Genomic DNA, 22988 nt, shown 5'->3' on the forward strand with positions numbered 1-22988 from the left:
TCATTGGATTACATTTATTCAAACCATTCCCCCATTTTATTTGATTTTGCTCCAGGTTAGATTTATCCAAGGCAATGCAAAAGCAATATATGGAAATACAGATACAGAAAAAAAACATGTTCTAGCCCATTCTAGGTTTTGCATACATATAATACACTTTGGCATTTTAAAATGAGGCACTTGTAACAAAGAGAAAAAGGCACTTTTTTTTTCATGCGATAGACATTGGCTTATTAGCAAGGAAGGACTAACTGTTACCTCAGAATATCCACCGGAGTGATAGGAGGCTACCCGATTCAGAACAATGACATTTGGGACCTATACTTTCTTTTACATTTATTACATGGAATATCCCACCACCTATAATATATATGTTCCATTATCAGAAAATAAGTTTAAATAGTTCTATAGGTCAAGCAATAAGCGCAGAGTCTGGGGAGGCGGGGCAAAGGATGCAGGGCTTGGGGTGGCATTACCGCACCTACGGAATAGCGGCCAATAAGAGAGGAGACTAAGCAGAGATGGACTATTTGTGCTTTTAATTCTCTAACCATTTAATATCCTCATCCTCTCATTCACCTCTCACCCTGATGGGCAGCTCTGAAACAAGGATCAGCTTTGAAGCCTGACAAAGGCTAGTCAACAGGACCGATAGCATCTTTTTGACATACTGCATCGTTAACAACTGCATTCAGGCAATGCCTCCCCACTGCAAAGACTACACCCCGTCTTCCCATAATGCACTCTGCCCTTCCAACTCTCCAGTTCATTGATTGATCGACATACAAAATCAATATGACTATAGATTCATGTTAAGATATAGGGCAATAGCACTGTAGTCCTCTTAAGATGGCCTCCGCACTTAGGCTCTGCAATTGCGACAACAGCTTGTGTAGCTACAGTGGAGAAAACCAATGCCACAAACTGTGCCACAAATGTGAGAACATAATGAGAGCATTGTGTCAATACGAGGTTCCCACAATACACCCTCCCATACAAAACCCCCGCAATACAGCAGGTACAGTCATCCGCATTGCACATAGTGTTCCAAACACAACAGCGACATTGTTTGGACCCTTCTTGCTTCTCACAGCAAGGACGACAGGGAAAAGGTCTGAAACAAACAGGATTGGATGATTGGATATACCAGGTAATACATAATAAACTTGATTATATTTAAAAGGATTAAACATGACAGTATTGGAGTACTGCTGTGCGGTGATTTGGATAAAGACAGTGAAAGGGAAGCCATCTGGCCACTGGCAAGATGCCTTCAGGTCAAGAGGTGAACAAGAAATTTGAGACACTTGATAAAACAGAAATCATGGGCTGTCAGTAACCAAGCACTAAAACCAACCCCCCCCCCCCACACACACACACACACACACACACACACACACACACACTTTCATCTTTGGCTTGGAGACACAACTGTGTGGGGATGGCATGAATACTTCATGCGACAGGGGTGATGTAATGTGATCAAGGCTCTGGGTGGGGGGGGGGCAGCACTCAGCTCAGCCTGTCAGGCTGGGGCATGGGAGGGGTGGGAGGGGTTACATCTGAACATAGCCCCTGCTGGAGCCCTGAATTATGTATGCTCAGAGACGAGCTGTTGCTCCAACAACCACATCAAACGGCAACAGAGCTGGAATTAACCCCAGCCTACGCACATGGAGACTGACATGCGCACACACACACAGGCACAGACACACAGACACACAGACACACAGACACACAGACACACCTTTGGACCCCTATTCTTTAACAGAAATGGTACTGCTTGTTCATGAGAAACCGGTCAGATTAACACTGGAAGGGGAGGGAAAGGAGACCGACGAGGAAGAGGAGCTCAGTCGGACCACTCTTCGTCGTCAAACTCAGAGGAGTCATCCTCGGAGTCGCTGCACTCCACGGCGATGCGCCTGGACAAAATGGCCGCCACGTCGTTCCCCACGTGGTCGCGTTTCTCCTGCTCCCTCTGCTCCTCCACCTTCCGCAGGTTGAACCCTGGGGGAAGGGCAAAGGTCAGCGTGTGGTGACACTGCAGTCACTGTAAGTAACTACACGTTTCGCCAATTGACATAAAGCCACCACCTAGTGATACTTATATTTTTGCTTAAAAAAAGTCAATTCTCCCATTGGACTCCATTCATGTTTGACAGCAAATTTTAAGTATTTCCACTCATATACTGGTATTCAATCTATGCTACATATTTTTTTAAATGTAATTTACCCTGCGTTTTCTTCGTTGTGCATGTGACTAGGCATGTGACCAAGGACACAAATAAGTATGAACAGTGAGCTAACGAGCCGCCCTGACTGGCTGAATCTTTCTCCATCGGTTTCTACTGCCGGCGGCGTCTCTGTGTGGCACACTGGCAGTGAAGCTTCGCAGAGAAACAAGAGGCGACAGGCCAGGTGCTTTAGAGAGGACGTGCACGTCTGCACCCTCCAGAATACAAGGGGGAAACACCTACGGATATTACAGAGAATTTCACACTGCAAGAAAAAAAAAAAAACTGCTAAAAATGAGTTTCAAACTGTTACTCATCATTAGCAGCAGGAAGGAGGCAGAGGGAAGAGCTGAAGGACAGACAGACGGACGGACGCGGGAGGGGTTCAGAGCTCACCTTGGCGGATAGCGGACAGCAGGTCGGTGCGAGCGTCGGGCACGGGGGCCGGCTGAGCTTTGGGGGCGCTGGGAGGCGGAGCCCCACCGGGTGGAGGAGGCGCAGGGGGAGCAGAGGAAGGAGGGGGCGGGCCGGGAGGAGGAGGAGGAGGGGGAGGCGGCGGGGGCCCGCCGGGCGGCAGGGACGGGGGAGGGGCGGGGATGGAGGGATCCAGAGAGGGAGGAGGGGGAGGTGCCATGGGAGAGGGGAAGGACATGGGAGGAGGCGGGGAGGGTGGGGAGTCGAATCCCGGGGGGGGCGGAGGCACGTCCATGCCGCAGGGGGGCGGGGGAGGGGGGGCGGGGGGAGGGGACAGAGTGGGCCGTGAGCCTGGAGGAGAGCCAGCCATGGGCGGGGCAGGAGGAGGGTGGGCGGGGCTTATCATGCTGCTGCGGTTCTGGGTTGGAGCTCCTCTCCGGTCGTCATACCTGTCGCGGGAGAGAAAGCGAAGCGGAGAGGTCAGCCATGTTGCCACGGCGACAGACCGGACTATATTTGGAGGCGGTCTGTAAATGCACCACTACTGAGCATGAAACACGCCGGAACACGCGATTCATTCACGCTGTAATATCCGTCAGTACACCATGAGCAAAAACGGACATCCACATCACACATACTAATCTATACAGCTGAACACGCACTTAATAACAATATTTCCTCACATTAATATAGTGCTTTTCTCATACTCAAAGCTGTTTACAGTGATGAGGGGGGAACTCGCCTCCACCGATTTTGGAGCACCCGCCTGGGTGACGCATTGCTGTCATCTTATGCCAGAATGCTCACCACGTATCAGCGGAGGTGGAGAGGGCCAGAACTTTCATTTTATTTTTGCCAATTAAGTCAGGGGATGATGTGGCAGGTTGAGAGAGGCAGGTTGGGAATTTAGCCAGGACACCGGGGAACAGCCTACTCTTTGCGAGGAGTGCCACGGGATCTTTAATGACCACAGCGAGCCAGGACCTCGGTTTAATGCCTCATCCCAAAGATGGGTTCTTCGCCAATACACCCACCCACAAGCTCTGGATTAAAACCCAGAGCCTTTGGGTGGTGGGCCCACCTCTCTAAGCAGGGCAGTGACGCACGATGGACTGATTGACTGACAGGCTGAGATGCGGCTTACGTCATGTCCGGGGGCGGCGGGGGCAGGAACTCGTCCGTCATGGGTGGGGGCAGGGGCGAGCCGGGGTCGAAGTAGCTGCTCTGCTCCCCGTCTGAACCCATGTGACCCATCCCGTCCCCTGAGCTGATACTGCCGTTCAGCACGTCGTTGGGCGTCCTGAAAGACAGCACGTGCAAACAGTCACACACGTATACACACACACACACACACACACACACACACACAACATCCTCTCAAGAACGTACTGCTGAACACAGACATACACACAACCTCACGCGTGCACAGACACAGACACAGACACAGACACAGACACAGACACAGACACAGACACAGACACAGACACAGACACAGACACAGACACAGACCAGCAGGCACACACAGGTGCATTCTGTCTGCGACAGACAGACTGAATCAGGCCATCTCCTGGCTGTATCACGCCATGCTAATATATCTGGCCAAACTGATAAAATTATCATCAAGGGCTTGGCCAATCACAATGTACATAAACACCCACACAGGGCTTAGGAGAGCTTTTGGACTTCCTTAACTACAGACACATCCAACCTGTGTGCTCAAAACGATCATAGCAACCCAAGCAGAGTCAGTCTGCGAAATTACTGTTACTGCATAGGCCTCACACAGCTTTCTACTCAGCTGTACGGGCACCATTCTCCGTCTCTGCAAGCCATGTGCTCACAGAGGATTAAAGCGGAAAAGTAGAAGGCCTGGTGCGGTCCCCACATGTCTAATCCCACCAGATTAAACCCAGATGGGGAGCCCAGATCAGCCGGGGGGTGGGGGGGGGGGGGCTGAATACAGTGCTCTGATCCTCAGATGCTCCGTTCATGTCCTGTGCAGCAGGGCAGCTGGGGGCCTGCGGTTCGGCCGCAACCCCACGTCCCCTCTTCAGGCACCCAGCTGTCACAGCTGGACAGAGACGCGCGCCACACCAGGAGCGCTTATCCACCCAGAATCCAGCATCCCACAGCACATTAGAGAAACGTCCAGGTTGTGTAAACGGTGGGGGGGGGGGGGGGATTAAAGGACACATCTGGCACCCCTCCCCGCCCCGGCGCGGCCGCGCCCCTCTCACCCGTCGGCCTTGGGGACCACGAACTCCTCGCCCCACTTGCGGCGCTCCCACTCGTCCTTGCGCGTCTTGATCTTCCGCGGGTTCATGTTGCCCCGGTTCGGGTTCTCCCGCTTCTCCTTCTGCTCGAGGGAAAGAGGGAGGGAAAGAGGGAGAGGAAGAGAGAAGTGTGTAAGTGACATGTCACTCGGGGCGGGGGTTCAGTGTTACGGGGGGCCGTGTCTCTCACCCGGTGCTTGCGCCTCTCCTTCATGATGTCCTTGGTGTCCTGAAGCATCTTCTCCTTCCACAGGTCAAAGAAGTACGAGGGGTCAGTGTAAAACTTCATAGCATCCTTATTATCATCCCTGAGAGACAGTGAGAGAGAGAATAAGCAACAGTTATCTAGCCATCCATATGAACATGCACACAAATGTATGGGGAAGACAAAGCCCCTAAACATATTTCTACCCAGTTCCTCAGATCTGATTGATGGTCAAAATTATACCACTGCCTAAATATAAACCAAAATGCCCCAGAAGCCTTTTGGGTTTACAGAATGAGGCAAGCCTTTTCAGAACTATGAGATACATGGGATTTTAACTGTACAGAAATTATGACTTGTTGCCCAGATGTGTCCCTGTTAGACTGATTGATTAAACAATAGTTCTGAATGTCTACTCTTGGTTTTAGCCTTGGGTTTTGCTTTTGAAGACTGCATTTGTGTTAGAAAAGATAAACCAACATGAAGATCAGAGAGCTGCCTTTGGGAGAAAAGCAAGCCATTTTGAAGCTTAGAAAGGAGGGGAAATGAATCAGAACTATTGCAGAGGCATTGGGGATAACTTGTACAACAACTTGGAATGTCCTGAAAAAGAAAGAAACGGCTGGCGTACTGAGTAACAGACACTGAACAGGGTGACCAAGGAAAACAACAGCAGTTCATGACAGAAACATTGTGGGAGCTATGAAGAAAAACCTCAAAACATCAGTCAGTGACATCAACACAGGGCAGGGGAGAAGGCATCTCAATCAACCATTTAAAGAAGACTTAAAAGAGCAGCAACATAGAGGCTATACCACAAGAGACAAACTTCTCATCAGTAGTAAGAATTGGAAGGCGAGATTACAATTTGCAAAGACGTACAGAGATGAGTTACAAAAGTTCTGCAACAAAGTTTTACGTACAGACGAGACCAAGATTAACTTCAACCAACGTGTAGAGAAAGAGTCATGGTTTGGGCTTGCATGGCTGCCAGTGGGTGCACTAATCTCTATTGATGATGTAACTCATCATGGTGGCAGCAGGATGAATTCAGAAGTATGAAGAAATGCGTCCAAACTAATTGGGAGGAACTTCATCATGCACCCAAAACACAATGCCGATACAACAAAGAACTTAATTAGGGAGAAAAAGTGGAAGGTTTGAGACTGGTAATGTTAATCGCCAGATCGTAACCGAATTGAGCATGCATTTCACCTCCTGAAGAGGAGACTGAAGGGAAAACCCAGCCGAAACAAACAACTGAAGAGGCTGCAGTAAAAGCCTGGAAAAGCATGATAAAAGAATACAACAGTTTGGTGATGTCAGTGCATCGCAGGCCTGATGCAGACCCATTGACATGGTTGGTCTGATACCAAAGGTGCTATGTTCTGAGTAGTTTAATACATCTAGGCGTAAATACCAGGAAATAAAAGATGAAATTCTGAACTCTTATCATGTCCAACCTTTTTATCTGAACCCCAAATGTATTCAGTGCATTGCAAAAACAAAGGAATTGGCCTTGCTGTTCCAATAGTTTTGGAGGGGACTGTATATATGGTGAGCTTCTTGAGGGGCAGGATTACCTATAAATACTGATCTTGTTGAGGGGCAGAATTATTACATATACATGCAGAGGTATCTGAAGGGCAGGATTATTACATATACATGCAGAGCATGTTGAGGGGCAGGATTATTACCTATACACGCTGATCTTGCTGAGGGGCAGGATTATTACCTATACACGCTGAGTTTGCTGAGGGGCAGGATTATTACCTATACACGCTGAGTTTGCTGAGGGGCAGGATTATTACCTATACACGCTGAGTTTGCTGAGAGGCGGGGGCTCATCACAGACGCGGTATGTCTCCTGCACTGGGAGCGGTAGAGATGGCCGGATGAAGAGCTGCTGGTCCTGAGTCAAGTTGCTGCGGAACGCCTTCCGAGTCGTGATGGCCTGGAGAGAAACTAGAAGACGGAGAGAAAATATAAACACCCGTGTAAACTGCCTGTTCTCACTGCAGTGCTGCATATACTGTATTCCATTCAGTTTCATTCAAGTTAGACATCATTTCTGAAAGAACTTAACTGATTTTAAGGACACCATATACAAATGGTTGGGAAGATCAGGGTAATTAAAAATCTGAGAAGGGGAGTTCTCAGGGCACCTTTAACAGTAATAACAATCAGGAATTTAAACAGAGGAGCCATTTAGCTCGCTCCAGCTGTTGCCTGACTGCGTATCTCACCTTCCTCCTCTTTGGGGTCCAGCTGGGTGACTTTGACCTGGAGTTGGTCCACCCGCTCACCCAGGGTGGTGACCCGTATTGCAAAGGTGCTGGCCTGGGTGAAGAGCTCCCCGAAAACATCCTCTGCATACTTGCCTATTGAACACACACGACAGCATGCCATGAACACTCTCTGTCTCCGTCTCTGTCATTCAGCAGCATCAAGAGAACAAGGTTTACTTCAAGAGGAAGTTGTGTGTTACTAAAGCAATTGTATATATGGAATAAAAGCAATCAGAAAAAACATGTTCAAACACCCCACCCCCCAAAAACAACCCACACTCAGAAAAACTATGAGACACAATGGGCTGTCAATTCTGTTGTTAGCCTCTTCCTGCACGGTGGAAGAAGTTGATAGTTCCACAGAACAATATGTCAGAAGTGCGCAGATAACATTTTCTCTATCTCATTGTGCGCTCTGCTCTCAGTCTCTCTCACTGCGGTCCAATCATACTGCTTCACTGGGGGATATCCCCTAACCCAAACTCCCCCACTTACTCAGGCTTCCCAGCTGTCGAATGATGTTGGCGAGGGTGATGTTGGTCACACATTCCAGCTCACTCTTGATTGCATCAGGTAGGGTCTGTCGGCAGAGATGCCGGGGCTCGATGCTGCGGGTCACCAACGGCATGGTGCTCGCACACAACGGCTGTGATGGGTGAACCTCACTGTGTATGTGCATGGAGGGGGGAAAGGGGGCAGATAAGGGGGGGGGGGGGGGGGCAACACAAAATCAAGACCTCTGCAGAGGACATCCGCTGCAAACTCAGCTGTTGCTAAACTTCCTCTTGGCGGACAATGAGGCACTGCACAGCAACATGCTCTAAATACACAGAACACGAGACAGAAGCAGAACTAAAAACGGCTCCGACTGCGGTTTTACATCAGACTTCTATCGCCTCTGAAGCGACCGAGCTGCACAGCACTCCGGAGGCCAGTGAGGGGCGCTGCAAATCCTCTGGCCTCGGAGAACATGATTATCGGAATAAAGCCATACATGCACAAGCTTGCTGACTGCATGAAAATGGTAATATAATCAACATGAAATTAAAGTTGATATAAAACTCACACGTAAAGATATCCAAATTCGCCTAAGCTTTTGGTAGGGCATCTTTCTGCTACAACTAGATCGACTAGTTCATTCCACTGTTAAACTTCTTAATGTCATTGCTACTTCTCGCATTATCAAATGCAGGGAAATCCTTTCCTCTCTCGGTCAGTGAGAACACCTGGATGAGACTGGGTTTTGCTAACACACGGATAGAATCACTCAGTTAGGACAAAAACTAGGTAGGCTACAGTTTGCGTGTCATGGCAACATTATTCGCGTTGATTATTCATGTTACTGGCAAACATTAGGCTATCTAAAGTAGGCGTAATGATGTGGCTAGTTTCATTACAATAGAAAAACACACTTCAACAACATAGACGATCGGTTTACTTCCGATTTAAAGAAAACGGGTAAATGTTAACGGGTAAATCTATGGCTTGAATATGGCCGGGTGGCTAACTCGTTGAGACAACTTGGAAATCTTGAATCACTTCTGTTAGCCAGGAAGATGGCTTGCTTCCGAACCAAGTATTAACGTTATAGTGCTCTGACCCCAATGTATCCTCCAGCTAAAAACACGATTGTTGTTGCTAAGAACTCTTAAGTTATTCAGACAACTTTCTGGCGCAACTGGACAGGCAAAATAGCTGTGTAGCCATAGCTAACTTAAGTATCATTAGGCTACTGGATACGGAGATAGCCAGCGAGCTAACAAAACAATCACAAAACAAAACTTTCAAACAACTTGGTTAAATCTTGATCATCTTAATAAATGTCTTACGTGAGAAAACCTTCTTGTCTAAAATAACTACGTAAGTTAGTGCTAACTAGCGGACAAACTTTTTGTCAAGGAATTCTACTGCTCACGGCCTAGCTACAATTTAGCAGGAAGTAAATTGTAACCACCCATAATTCTGGCAGCAACTACTCGACGGACACAATCCGACACTTCTGTAAATTTTAACTAGGTAAAACAAAAGCAGAGAACAAACACGATACCTTACCGTCAAAGTGTAAACGTGATGTTACAAATGAAAATCTTGATGTTCACATGAGAACTGTGCTAATTCTGAGCCTACTGTCCGGATTTTTTTTGGCACCATCAAAAATGTCTACAATGACTGTAAGTGCAACGACCAAGCAGAAGAGGAAGCTAAGTCCCAGATTTGTATACTTTTGATTGGACGATTCGGAGGAATGCCTAAACGTCATTGGCTCCAAACCATATCACTTTCTGTCTGAAGGCCGGATATGGAAATTTTGACTTAAATACGTAACTCCACCCTAATGAGTCGTAAACATCTGTTCAAGGTTTTCGCCCAACATTCACTCCGAATGAGCCAGGGGCAGGGGTTGGCATTCCTGAAACTCGGACGTGTTTGAACAAATGCAGGGAAATCATTATTACAAGGTATTGCAGTGAAGTTACACAGTCCAGTTTACAAGCTTGTTTTAAAATTATTAGTCATGGGACTACGGTTGCGTAAAAGAAGAAGAAGACGGCATACTGTCAACCGCTTACGACAGTCATTGGACACAGCCACACCCGCGTATATGCCGCATACAACTACTTCTTTCTTCTCGTGCAGCTGTTCGAGACAAATGGCGCTGTCTGAACATAGCTAGCCTCCCTCCAACCTCCGACGGACCTTCACAAGAGTTCATAAATAACATACAGTTGTTCAATCATACTAATGTTCAATGTTCAATCTTCGCTTGTGTAGCCTACAAGTCAACATTACTTTGTCAATATACAATATCATAATCAGGCTCATCTTAGAAATATGATTCAAAATAAAGGTGACGAGACGATTAAAAAAACAAAACAATTTCTGCAATTATTCTCCATTACTAACAAGGTTATTTGACAAAGAACATTAGTTAACAAGCATTGCATTCCATGTTTGCGAACCGTCCAAGGCAAATTTTTATTTATGTATTACAAATGACAAAATGTAACAAAATGTAAAAAAAATCTGAAAATCTGACACGAAAAAAATAGTTTATGAAAAGTCAATCTGCACTGCACATCATCCGCAGCCGATTGCACATTAGTCTCAAACTCTACGCTCCCTCAGGACATGGGGCAGGATACAGTAACAAGGGCAATACCGTAACACTGCCACTAGAGGCAGTAGCTCCTGTTCAACCCTGGTAGCCTACTGCACTTACTTCATCTGCAGTACATGATGTTCAGATCTGGGCTGCGACAAACGCAACATAACAGGATAAAAACTCAAAGCAGCAAAAAAAAAAAATCAAAACGCTGTGGCAAAACTTCATTATTTGTATGGCATCCTGGAGATGTTTAATAGCCAAAAGAGTAGAATTTTGATTCTTCATTGCTTCGCAGCTTTCAATGATGACTTCATTTCTGTGCTGTCAAATGTCATCAACATCCAATGTACCATTCGAGAAACTCAATGTGTGGAGACTGAGTGAGAAGATGAGTCACTTGTTGGTTTTTTGGGGAACGTAAGACTTAGTGGCGTCCCTGGAGTTGACCCAGCTTAGAGTGTATGTGCTGTGTATGTCCGGCAGAGTATGCCCCAGTATAGTCAGACCCGGTCCTTTGAAGCTGTGCAACAGGCGAAACCCGGCCATGGACAGTGCCCGAACCATGCTGTACCAGAATCTTATCACCTCCGCATTATTGCCCCCAACCTCAAAACCAGCCCATTGCAAGTGTACTGTCAGAACCAGCTGCTGGATCCGACCCAGGGTGCCGTCCATGACCCAGCTCTCCAGAACTTTCCATTCTGCACTCTCCAGGTCTGCATTGATGAACTGGACCTGAATTGTCAGTGTGGAAAAATGTCATTAAAATAGGATTATTATTATTATTAATAATAATAGTAACAATAATAATGATAGTGATAATGATAATGATAATGATAATAATACAAAAATACAAGTACAACACATAAAACCAAAGAAAATATGGGGAAATTCCAAGGTACATTTCTGTCACCAGGAAAGTATAATATGAGTAGGATAAAACCAAAGTCAGCTTGATTATGGCATTACGGCAAAACAGCAAGTGCAATTTACAAGCACGGTATGCAAATGTAACAGTGTTTACTTCATCAAAGAGAGGTTCTTTTCCAAGGGACTCAAATAGAAATATAGCGATTGTTCGACCAGAAAGGCAACTTAAATAAATGATAACTTTTTCTTGACTTTTAAAGGCTGGTTATCACAACACATGGAAATGTTTGGTTCTTGGTTTTAAGCGAGCATGTGAATCCAGCCTCTCGAAACCTGGGCTTTATATTTGATCTGTTGTTAAATGTTGAATTCTCTTGGCAAGAATTCTCTTTTAATATGGACTCTTGGCAAAGACTAACAAGATCACATATTATGTCTTTTGGAATTGTCATAATTATTTTCCAGAGTCCATATTAAAAAGTAAAAGCAATGCTACATTCATACCAGGTGAATTACTTAGCCAGTGAATCATTTTCTAGGTTTTGGCTTTGAAAAACTCCTTTGTTGCTTTAGCAGTTTGGGGTAGTGCTTTGGATCTTGCAGTTTATTGTAAGTTGCTCTGGCTAAGAGCGTCTGCTAAATGACTATAATGTAATGTAATCTTGAGCAGTTCCTTTTGGTCACACTTTGCTCTCGCAATCACTCTGATACAAGTGAATCTTGTCCACATTCATTTTTTCCAGAAGAGACTCTCAGGTACTTTGAAGCAAATTGTAACCTAATCATCCAGTTTTTGTGGCTAATTAGTGGTATGCATCTTGAAGCGTCGCCTCTGTAGTTCTGTCTGTGAAGTTTTCTGCAGACAGTAGTCATTGACACGTCCATGGCTACTTCCTAAAGTCTGATTTCTGATCTGTTGGTGTTCTGGTTTTTCTTTATTATGGTGGGATTTATTTGGTTATTAAAGAAGACTGTAGAGGTCTTACTTGGCCTACCAGGTCCTTTGCGACTAATGAGCTCACCAGTGCTCTCTCGCTTCTTAATGATGTTCTAAACAGTTCATTTTGGCTTATGTTTCTATCTGTTGTCCTATTTCTCCGCCTCATAATGGCTTCCTTGACTTTCAACTCTGATTCTCTGATATCATTTTTGAGGAATGCCAATACAAAGGCAATGAACACAACACTTGTGAAGCCATTTGTCCGAAATGTGATGGCACCCTGAAATGGGGAGACTGTGTTTAAAAATGCTGTAATTTCCACATGTTGAAACCAAAATGTGTACTCTTTAATAAAAGCTGAAAATCTGCACTTTAACCACATGTGAATTGTTTGATTACAAATCTGAAATTGAGTACAGAGCCAAATCAAGAATAAATATATCTTTTGGATCTCACTGTATATAAAATAAATAAGAGCCATTGCAAAACATTTGTGCATTTCAAAGTCCACAGTATGGAATGTCCTAAGAAGAAACGAACAACTGGAGGACTTAGGACTTCATATAAAATCCATAGTTCAAACACAAAGGGCATGGTCAAGAATGCACACACTGACAGCTAGTGATGTAATGTGTCTGTTACTGAAATGCATCAGAACACAAATATATTGGCCATGCTGGTGCAGCCTACGGCCAGCCTAAAGTCACATAAAATATTTTGATTAAATTAGGAAGTCTTGTCAATATGTATGCAAGGAAAAAAAAACTGGATTAAAAATTCCAATTAAAAAATATTATGGCTAAATACTATACTCAATAACGGGATAATTCTTGAACACCCACTCCATCTAGTGGAAACAGTCTGCCCCAACAGTTTCTGCGTCAGACCTGAGCCTGAGTTCCCTGTGGAAAATCCAGAATAGTGCAGTAGACAGTGGACACTGTTGCTATGGCAGCTCTACATGTCACAGGACACTGTTGCCATGAAAACAAAAAGTCAGACAAGGAATTCCCTACCTTGCCATGTCCCAGCACGTCCATGATGGCGCTAAGCTTTCTGGGCGTGGCGTCCCTGAGCCTGGCTTGCTGGCCAGCACGCGCGCTGCGCCAATCCAGCCAGGTATGGTGTCGGTGGACTGGACCAGGACCAGACAGCTGTCTCCTGCCTGGGTCAAACTGGTGCATCTCACACCCTGCCCACAACATCCTCTTCACAAACGCCTCATCCTTTTGTCCCATACTGAGGAGACAAAGAGAGGGACAACAGAAATAGTAGGACATGAACAAAAGTAGCAATAAAAATAATAACAATACTCATCATCATCCAATAAAAGCATCATGTAAGACTAAGCCATAAAGAATGGATAGAATAAAACACTAAAAATACCAAAGATAAAACATTAAAAACACTAAAAAAACACTAAAAGAGAACAGCTGTCAGTTATGGATCTGGCCCAGTTAAACTGATCCGTCTGGATATAAACTTCAAATAAATGTTCAGAGGTGGGGGCTGCTGGGTGTCCCCATCATAGTTAAATCACAGTTTCAGGGCATGGATGGCTCCCAGTCTGGCATCAATCTGGGGCTTTTCCAGTGCTGACTGCGGCCGGAAGCCCCACATAGTGATGCGTAATTGGCCGTAATGTTGTCCAGCGAGAAAAAAATTCAGTCAGCCAGGAACACTGCCTCTCATTGCTCACCAGCGGCCCCCGCTGGTCAGTTGGGTGCTTGCTCAAGCTGCGCAATGAAGCGGCGTCCTCCAAGCCAACTCGCGGACCACGGAGTGAAAAGAAGCAGCGGCTTTGCCGTCACGTGTTTCAGAGGAGAGCACGTGCGTGTCTGCGCTCTCCTGAACCGACAGCAGAGGTTACAGCGCAGAGCGAGGCTCACGAGTACCATCAGCCACTCCAAATTGGAGGAAAAAAAGGAGAGGGGAAGCATAAAAAATGTTGAGACACAGAATCGGCAAACATTTTAAGCAGGCATCTGAGCCTGTGGTGTTTACTCTTTACGGTTATGTGATGGCCTACCGATGACCTTAAACGGCTCGTCTGAAGATAAGCACGGAGCAGGTCAGAAAGGCTGGAGGCAGAAAGGCTGTTTAGCGGTCTGTATGGAAAAAGCAGGCCTTTATGTTTAATCTTGGCTTTGACAGATAACCAACATCCATATTTCAGAGCGGGGGGTAGTGTGGCCGCAGGACGTGCTGTGGGTCAGGATTTTCTGCCAGTGGGATTCTGAGAACCCTGGAATTTGTTCAGCGCTCAGGAACAAACACCATAAAATAACAAAGGCACAAATGAGCTCTTCAGTATTGGGAGTATGTGTGTGTGTGTGCGCGATAGAGACTTAGTCTATTGATGTTTCTTAATTAAGTTGAAACGTTACACATTCAAAAGTGGTGGCTGGCATCACATGCTTAAGAGTGCATGCCTGTCTGTGCTCTCTAGAATTGATAGCGGGGTTTGCAACAATGAGCACTGATAATAAAATCGCGCATTACAATTTGAAGAGTGAAGAATATCGAAAGAAAAGACAAAGAAAGCCAGGTAAATATTATGGGATCGTGGATAAAGGACAGGCTTCTGCCCAATGAACAGTCCTTCTGACTAATCACAGATGAAATTTCTACTGCGTCTGAAGATTCTTGTTGCGCAAACAATTGAGATAAGGCAATCAGGCAGGTTTCGAATATTTGAATGTTTATAGACTTAATTGACTACAGTTTTTCAAAATGTTTTCAAAATATTTGGCATAGCTGTTTGGGAATAGGTAATTGTTTCAAAATGAAAACTCTTACTATCTGCAAAGTTCAGAAAATCACTCCTGTCAAACCTTGTACAGTATTTACATTATTGCCTACCTTATTCTGCACATTTCTCAGTGTGTTCTTTGTCACAGAAAAATGTCATAAGGAAGATATTGCAACTATCTATAGCAATATATTATTTAATTCCAAGGTAATTTAAATGAGGTTGAGTCCATCACTCAGGTTTGGAGGTCTGAGAACAAATTTTCTCCACCCAAGATGTGCTGAAATTGCCAACATTAACCAACATTAACCTTAACCACTCCACCACACCAGACCTGTATACGCCGGTAGGTGAGATGGCATTCCTACCCATTACAGTTGGTGGTTGATGGTGAATCACTACTGCAGTGTGTAAAGAAGTACCTGAAAGAGTAGGAAACACATGATTGTGGCTTTGCTGCTGGCAGAGTCCAGCCCTCCACACACAGGGCCCACAGGTGTTCTGTAGTCTTCCCATCCTGGGCATCCCCAGGAACTAGCATCTGCCTGCATTCCATCTGAAGTGGAACAGCACAACATAAACACCGGTACGGAAGTGTCTGAAGATGGAAAAATGCAACAATGTAATGTACTTGAAGGCAGGAAGGGGATGGCTGAAGGATAGAGAGAGACTCTCCCTGATGTACAACCACAGGACAGGAAGTTAGGTCATGTGATGCAGGAGAACAGCAAGTGGAGGATTTATTGCCATGGAAAGAGGCTTTTCTGCAGCTTCAGCTAAAGGAAGAAATTAATTTTTGAGTGAGAATTACTGTAAATCACTATGGGCTGCTCTTGTGTTGTTCCTGCAGCTTTGGGTCCATCCCATAAAGGAAACTGTGGTGTGCTCGAGAGTGCCTCAGAGAAAATGCATATGGTAAGTGCATTATGTGCGCAAGCATGCGTGCTTCAGGTAGTTTTGGTGTACCTGGGGGGTGGTGATATAAGAGATGAATCGCTCCATTTCCGCTGTGAATGATGGCTGCCCGACTGCCCAGGGCTGCAGCTCCACCTGCCGGCCAATGTGCCCCTGTGGACAAACGTCACACCTGAACAGGGGGTCAAACTTGAGCCCACACACAGACGAATGAGAGGAAGCAGTTGACAAGAATGCTAAATAATTTTTTAAAAGTAAATGTTTTGGACCACAGAGAAGGCTGGGAGCACTACTGTGAGGGTAAATTGGCCTGTCACACAGTAAGAGTACATAAATAAATGCCAGTAGATCACAGAAGGGGAGCCGATGGCCATTCCACCCTACCAGGCTTTCTGGCACCAGAGCTACATGGGGTCAGGGGTCTGATGCTATCCAGTAATAACAGGAACCACAATGGAATCTGACATCATGTGAAAGAGAATTACTGCCAGCACACCACCCACCCCACACTCCTGACTGTGGTCTAAACCTACTGCAAAGGATGATGGGATGGCTAAAGGACAGAAGGGATCCAAGGGATTCTGGGTGAGCTGGAAGGCTCTGCTGAAGGTCAGCCTGCACTGAGAGAAGAATAAATACAGCACTGGAATCTAAAGAATGTTGACAGCTGTGTGTGTGTGCATTGTGTGTTTATGTGTGTGTGTGTGTGTGTATATGTGTGCGTGTATGTGTATGTGTGTTTATGAGTGTGTGTGCTTGTGCCAGTATGCATGTGTATATGTATGTGTGTCTGTGTGTGTGTATATGTGTGTGTGAGAGAGAGAGAGAGAGAGAGAGAGAGAGAGAGAGAGAAAGAGAGTGCATGCTGTGAGAGAGATTAAGAGAGTCCCTCCTTCTCTGCTGTTGGTCTGACTTCCTTTGGTGAGGTAGGGGTCACAGTTCAGAAAAGATGCCCCAAGCGAAAAAGAAGGGAGCTGGCCGGGCCAGGGTCGAAGGCCGCAACCTCTGTCTCCTCTGTTTCTCCCGATCACACCTGGGGGGCTTTTGGTGCTTAAAAACCCTGGGATTATCCCCACCGCACACTGCATCCTGACCTCCCCCCCTCCCCCCCTCCCCCCACGAGCTCTCCCCTCCCTTACTGTGAGTCACAGGCCAAGTCTGAGTCAGAAGCCCGGGGGTGGTGGGGGGCTATACTGAGCGAGAAAGTGAGAGACAGCAAGAGAGAGTTAGGGGCCGGGGGTTTGTTTGTTTGTACCACATTCTTTATATCTTCTGTCTTCAGTAAATCTGTCTTCATTCTCTATTTGATTTGAATCAGCTGTAAGATTCCAGAGCTACATAGATACCCTCCATCACCAACAGATGTCAAGATGCGCTCTCTCTCTCTCTCTCTCTCTCTCTCTCTCTCTCTCTCTCTTTCTGTCTGCATGTGTGTGATCTCCAACACTCAATCTTCTCCTCTAGTCTGGCTATATGTAACCTGAGAAGCAATTTTAACCATGGCCACGGTGTAAACTAGACTGTGGTGAGGACTTGATGCACGCAAAAACTAAAAACTGAAAACGCTACATAAGAGAGCAAAGCTAATTCTCATACAGAACCGACCCGTGCAGTGTGACTGTGAAGTTTGCAGTTCTCAGCTACTTGCTGTAATATAACAGCCAAAAAGATAAACTGCTGCTGCTGCCAAGTCGAACTGGAGAGACACACGAGACGCCGCCGTTCCGTCAACGTCGTAGCCAAATACAGGCGTTCCAGCTCCTGCACATACAATTCTAAAGGTTTTTTAACGGCTTTTGACGCTTGCCATAACATAAGGACCACCGGTTAACTACTATCGTGGTGTCAGGTAGAAAACAAAATCAGTATAAGAGAAGTCAGAGAAGTATAGTTATGAAAAACGCATTACCTGCCGTGTGGTCATTTCGTTTTCGTCCTCATACCCGATTAGGCCAGAGACCGTCCTTGGCCCCACCTCCTCGTCCCACAGCTCCGGTCCCCCGCTCTCATCGACCCATGCATCGGCACTCTTGTCCGGCGAGATGGCACTACGACCATTCGCGATGCTAATGATGGTAAAGCCAAACTCTTCGTTCGAGGAACCGACCCGGCGAGAACCCGGCACCCTCAGTCCGACCAGCAGTTGTAGGACCAAAAAAAGTGGCAAGACAAGGAGGCAGAGCCGCGGGAGAAAGCGGCAGAAACCGCTGTTGCTTCCAACTTGCATGCCTCCGTCCCCTCACAGACCATGTCGCTGTGCTGCCACCTATTAAGCGACCTGCCTGGCCCGAGAATGGAGCTCATCTGCGGCCGGACACTGGGGGTGGGAGTGGACAAGCGCTGTCACAATTTCCCAAGCATTCCTAAACATGAGTGCGCCGCGTCCAGCCCCCTCAGAACAGCGAGGGCAAAGGTGACACAACAACATTCCTTTAAACAGTAATAAACTTTGAGCAATGTTACAGTCGGGACAGATTCGAAAGTATGCTTCTCCTAACTCTTCCGTTTTACGAGAAACTAATTTGACCTCGCTTAACTTGTGTGTGTCCAGGGCAGATTCCGATTAATTATTCTCAGACTTGGTTGAATCTTGCCAAAAATGTAACATTATCAAATGGGCGCATCACTAGGCTAACCCGTGTTTGCAACCTGCCTTTAAAATAATAGCCTATAGCCTACAACAAAAGGGAAAAGTCGTGACATGTTAGATCAACTTGACGGTCAGTGATCAATAGCCCTCATAATATCTGAAATATATATTTTTAGGCTACCCACTACTAACTAGGCTACATTGAACAAGCATAGGCTACACGAGTCGCTTGGCTGTATTGTTCTGTAGAAACCGGAGCCTGCGGGCTTCGCCGTAAACTAGCCGCCTTGGAATGGCGACGTAGTCCATAGTGTAATGAATACACAGCCTGGGGTAAGTATACAGCACACTAGCCCCGCCCCAAAACACACACACACACACACACACACACACACGATAACGATAACCTGTTTATCTGTCTGCATGTCTTCATCACGACTACCTGCGTACAGACTCCAATGGAAATAGGGGGGATTATTCCATTGGACCGTAAAGTGTGTTTTATCAGTTGTAGGCTAATCATTTCGTATTAGTTACAAAGCAAAGCTTTTTTTTATTTCCTTCTCCCAATCATAGCAAACATATGAGAGTGTGACATATATGGAAAAATTGTAGGCTGTTATATAGGCCTATTACTTGCTTGCTTTGTGTTATTATTTAGCTGAATAATTACGTGTATGTATTGATGTCTTGCTTTCTATAATTTCCTATCATCTCAAGGCCCCCCATGGGCATCTCCCTGAGGCCCCCCTTTGGGCCCCGGCCCGCTGTTGAGAACCAGTGGTCTAGCCTGCTTTCTTATACCCCAACAAAACGAATGGGCAGGAATTCCAACCATTCACCATTCCGTGATGTAAATCCACGGTGATGTGGATGCTCGAGTTTATTAATTACAGGAGTAATTTAAGAGCACGTCGACAAAAATGCGCATACCTGGGCACCCGGAAATGTTGTCTTCAGCACATGCACATTTTTGCAACATATAAAAAATGTAGGCTAAATCGCTGGAACATTTTTAACTAATAGAAGGACTTGAAGATAATTAGGCTCGGTCAAGAAGTTGTTTCGCTAAAAATCTTTCACACCTGTTCCCAACCGAGGGGTTCAGTTACCATTATTCAATTACAAGGCAACTTGTATTTATTTAAAGTTTGAAGCCTATAACCCATGCAAAAAAATTAACATAATTAACAACAACAAAAAACGTAATTGTACAAACAATATTAGCTTAGTGCTGCAAATGACCTGAGAAAATGAAAAAAAAAAAAAAAAAGTGAATGAAGACGGATTTGCATCATCTGTGTACTGTGTGCATCATCTCAGTATAAATATATACGTTTTGTATAGTGTGCGAAGGTGGCCGGACATATACATGAAAGTATGAATGTGTCTGCGTCCCGTCGAATAGGTGATGAGTATTATGACTAAGGGCATATAGCGTTCGGCTGCTTGATGCTAAATGTCTCGGTGTTGGTTACATATCTGCATGGCACTCGCGCAGATCCCATTGCTGCACGTAGCCTATACGAGTAGGCTACATGCAAATAAATAAAACTATTTACTTTGACTCATGTGGGTTCACTCGAGGGAATACGGCAAGTCATGAGAACTCATGGCATCTATGGCATATGATCCAATTATGATAACCCGTGATCGAAACTTCAAAATAGACCCATGAGTGCCAAATGCATTTAATTAGGTGCAAACTATCGGATATTTTAAAGAGAGTGACAGTGGGTCCATTACGACACGGCTACGATATATGCCATATAAATGTATGCTATTATAATGAATCGTGTTACAATTTATTTAAGTTTAAATATCTCTAATTGTCAGATAAGGATTAAAAACACATAGATCTCTGCTCTCTATTGTGCGTGCACAGGCCTATTCTCCTTGCATGGATAGCCTACTGAAAGTGAAAAATGCTCATGACAACTCCACTATCAGGCTTTGATCTGTAATTACCTACATGTGGGCATATGATAATCACGGATTTGGATTTACTAGAAGCGAAATACAACCAGAATACTGATAGCCTCGTAGGCTACGTCTGGACGACAGGGGGCAGACGAAACCAGCAATCCGTTTAAATTGAGAGGCGGAGCTGCAGGGCGACGTGGTGCTGCAGCTCACCGAATGTGGACGGATTTATTTGAGATAAAATTAAATCGAGCAGCTATCATATTCAACGTCACAATCTTCGGTTTGCATCTTAAATATTCCAGAAACAACGCATACTATTTCGATTAAACAATGACATAAATAGAATTGTATTCATTAATTATAACAAAGCGATAATATCAGCATCATACTCGTTGTGAGCAGAGTAACCGAGACATTGCGGGAGAGGGAGACTGTGCGGCGGCTGTAGCTCAGTCTTGTTGCCGTGTTCCGTTTCCTTCTGCATGGCAGCCCGCTCGGCTCGTGTCCCCGGTTGAACCCGAGCTCTGTGTGCTCTCATTAGAATGTCTGACGCCAACAGAACAGAAGTGCCGCGTTCCAACTGCCTGAGCGGCGCTTTCCCGGCCAGAATACTAATCGAGCCCTATCTGTCCAAAAGCAGTCGTTAATGCTATCTCCACACACCCTGCAACGGCCGCAATCGGTGTAATTAATGCGACGTTAGCGCGGTGCACTAGGCCACACACAGTTGACGATTTCACTCTTAACAGTGGACAAAAATGAAGAGAGTCACGCATCGTTGTGGGCTACGGCTGTTATATGCTTTCACTAGCTCAAATCAGAAACGTTAGCAGCGTGGTCTCCTTTATTGATTGTTGGTAGCCTAGCCTGCTTGTAGACAGTCGCAACAGAACTGAACATGGGTCTTCCACAAATTTCCCTGATCCCGTAAATCGATCGTTTTTTAATTCAAAGCATGTAGATCACGTGCCCAAGTAGTTGGGCAAAACGCTTGTCAGAGGATGATGTTCATGATTATTTTGTTTTGCTATTAAAAAGAGAATGGGTAAAAGAACAAGAATTAAGAGCTGCTAGATTATTTTTAAATGTTTAAAATGGTTTTGGTCTTCATTTATTATCAGATTACATACGTAAACACATCCTTATTCATAGTCAAATTTATAGTGGCTGTTGAGTATACTGCTATTTCTAAAGGTATTGTACCTCAGAATCTACCTTAGCTGTGACCACCATAAGGGGGTAACAGTGGTCCTGACAAATCCATGGTGCAACACATGACATCGTTCACTTGCTAGAGCAGTCAGTGAAGGATATTAGCGTATTCGCAGGAATCAGTCAGGGCAGGTGCCTCACAGATCCTGTGGTCACTATAATCTGGATGGGGTGATTTTGGACACAGATGGTGACTCTGAGGCAGTAGTATGGCATAAAGATCAGTGCTCTGCGCTGAGCCTGTTGTAAGCGGGTGCTCCAGCCGAGCAGCACATTTGCTTAATTTTCACATTCATTTTAACTGAGGCACTGGAATGAATGTAATATTTTTCAATTCTTTAGTCCTAACTATTAAAAGATACATTTTTTAAATGTGTAATGCCCAGTCACATTTAAAAGCCCATCAAACTGTTGCAACATCCCTGTGACTGCAGTCTTCCTATCACTGCAACATCCGTCCCCCAGTCCAGCAAAGCACAGATGGACCAGACGGAGTGTAGCTACACGCTAGGCTACTTATTTTCACTTCTGCAGTCCGTCAGCTGAGCTGTGCAGCCACTGGAGGACTGCGCATCATGTGTAGCTGCTGCAGACAGACCATAGGTGCCAAAATGATTCCAAACCATGGGGTACATGAGCGCACAGGAGAGGCCCACAGGCCCTACTCCCTCCCCGAAAAAAGTAAGACTAAAACTACTGCTCTCATCTCCTTCATAATTTAGCGGAGTTTGGAGACTTGAGATAGCAAGCGATCACCTGCTACAGAATTGTGATGTCACTCAGCTTAGAGAAGCAGGAAGAATGTGATTAGTGTGTAAATGGTAAATGGTTGGCATTTTTATAGCACCTTTATCCAAAGCGCTGTACAATTGATGCTTCTCATTCACCCATTCATACACACACTCACACACCAACGGCGATTGACAGCCAAGCAAGGCACCGACCAGCTCGTCAGGAGCATTTGGGGGTTAGGTGTCTTGCTCAGGGACACATCGACACAGCCCGGGCAGGGGATCGAACAGGCGACCCTCCGACTGCCAGATGACTGCTCTTACTGCCTAAGCCATGTCGCCCCCAACATGTAAAAAAGGTGTGATTAGTCTAAGGACCTTTTTGGTAATTGCACTAATTGTGTGTCTGTTGTGTGAAACAGCCAATTCGTGCCATGGTTTAAAGCCACAGCAGACCTACTACTGTTACACCTACAAGATCACCCGAACACTTCCCCCCACAAGACATTAATATCAGTCCAGTCAGGGA

General features: G+C 45.6%; 2 protein-coding genes across 2 annotated transcripts; both read right to left on the reverse strand.

Annotated features, from left to right (window-relative positions):
- Positions 1-9626, reverse strand: wasf2 (WASP family member 2). The gene is made up of 9 exons (XM_061254500.1): positions 9470-9626; positions 7913-8082; positions 7376-7510; positions 6941-7094; positions 5115-5232; positions 4889-5007; positions 3796-3951; positions 2634-3100; positions 1-2010 (listed from the first exon to the last, which is right to left on the reverse strand). The coding sequence occupies exons 2-9, from the start codon at positions 8043-8045 to the stop codon at positions 1853-1855; spliced, it is 1440 nt and encodes a 479-aa protein (XP_061110484.1). The 5' UTR covers positions 8046-8082; positions 9470-9626; the 3' UTR covers positions 1-1852.
- Positions 9627-10374: 748 nt separating this feature from the next.
- LOC133137857 (probable methyltransferase-like protein 24) lies at positions 10375-18294 on the reverse strand. The gene is made up of 5 exons (XM_061256246.1): positions 17910-18294; positions 16052-16153; positions 15508-15641; positions 13350-13572; positions 10375-11258 (listed from the first exon to the last, which is right to left on the reverse strand). The coding sequence occupies exons 1-5, from the start codon at positions 18225-18227 to the stop codon at positions 10917-10919; spliced, it is 1119 nt and encodes a 372-aa protein (XP_061112230.1). The 5' UTR covers positions 18228-18294; the 3' UTR covers positions 10375-10916.
- Positions 18295-22988: the final 4694 nt, after the last annotated feature.

This window comes from Conger conger, chromosome 9, assembly GCF_963514075.1.
Source record: "Conger conger chromosome 9, fConCon1.1, whole genome shotgun sequence".
Taxonomy (NCBI): domain Eukaryota; kingdom Metazoa; phylum Chordata; class Actinopteri; order Anguilliformes; family Congridae; genus Conger; species Conger conger.

What these genes read in the sequence shown, in the direction of transcription:
- wasf2 (XM_061254500.1), bottom strand. Translation starts at nt 8,045, where the DNA reads ATGCCGTTGGTGACCCGCAGCATCGAGCCCCGGCATCTCTGCCGACAG. An exon ending in GGACCCCAAAGAGGAGGAAG is followed by an intron (nt 7,095 to 7,375) that starts GTGAGATACGCA and finishes TCCGTCTTCTAG; the next exon opens with TTTCTCTCCAGGCCATCACG. An exon ending in CCGCCGCCCCCGGACATGAC is followed by an intron (nt 3,101 to 3,795) that starts GTAAGCCGCATC and finishes CTCCCGCGACAG; the next exon opens with GTATGACGACCGGAGAGGAG.
- LOC133137857 (XM_061256246.1), bottom strand. Translation starts at nt 18,227, where the DNA reads ATGCAAGTTGGAAGCAACAGCGGTTTCTGCCGCTTTCTCCCGCGGCTC. An exon ending in ACGAAATGACCACACGGCAG is followed by an intron (nt 16,154 to 17,909) that starts GTAATGCGTTTT and finishes GTTTGTCCACAG; the next exon opens with GGGCACATTGGCCGGCAGGT. An exon ending in CTTATATCACCACCCCCCAG is followed by an intron (nt 15,642 to 16,051) that starts GTACACCAAAAC and finishes GTTCCACTTCAG; the next exon opens with ATGGAATGCAGGCAGATGCT.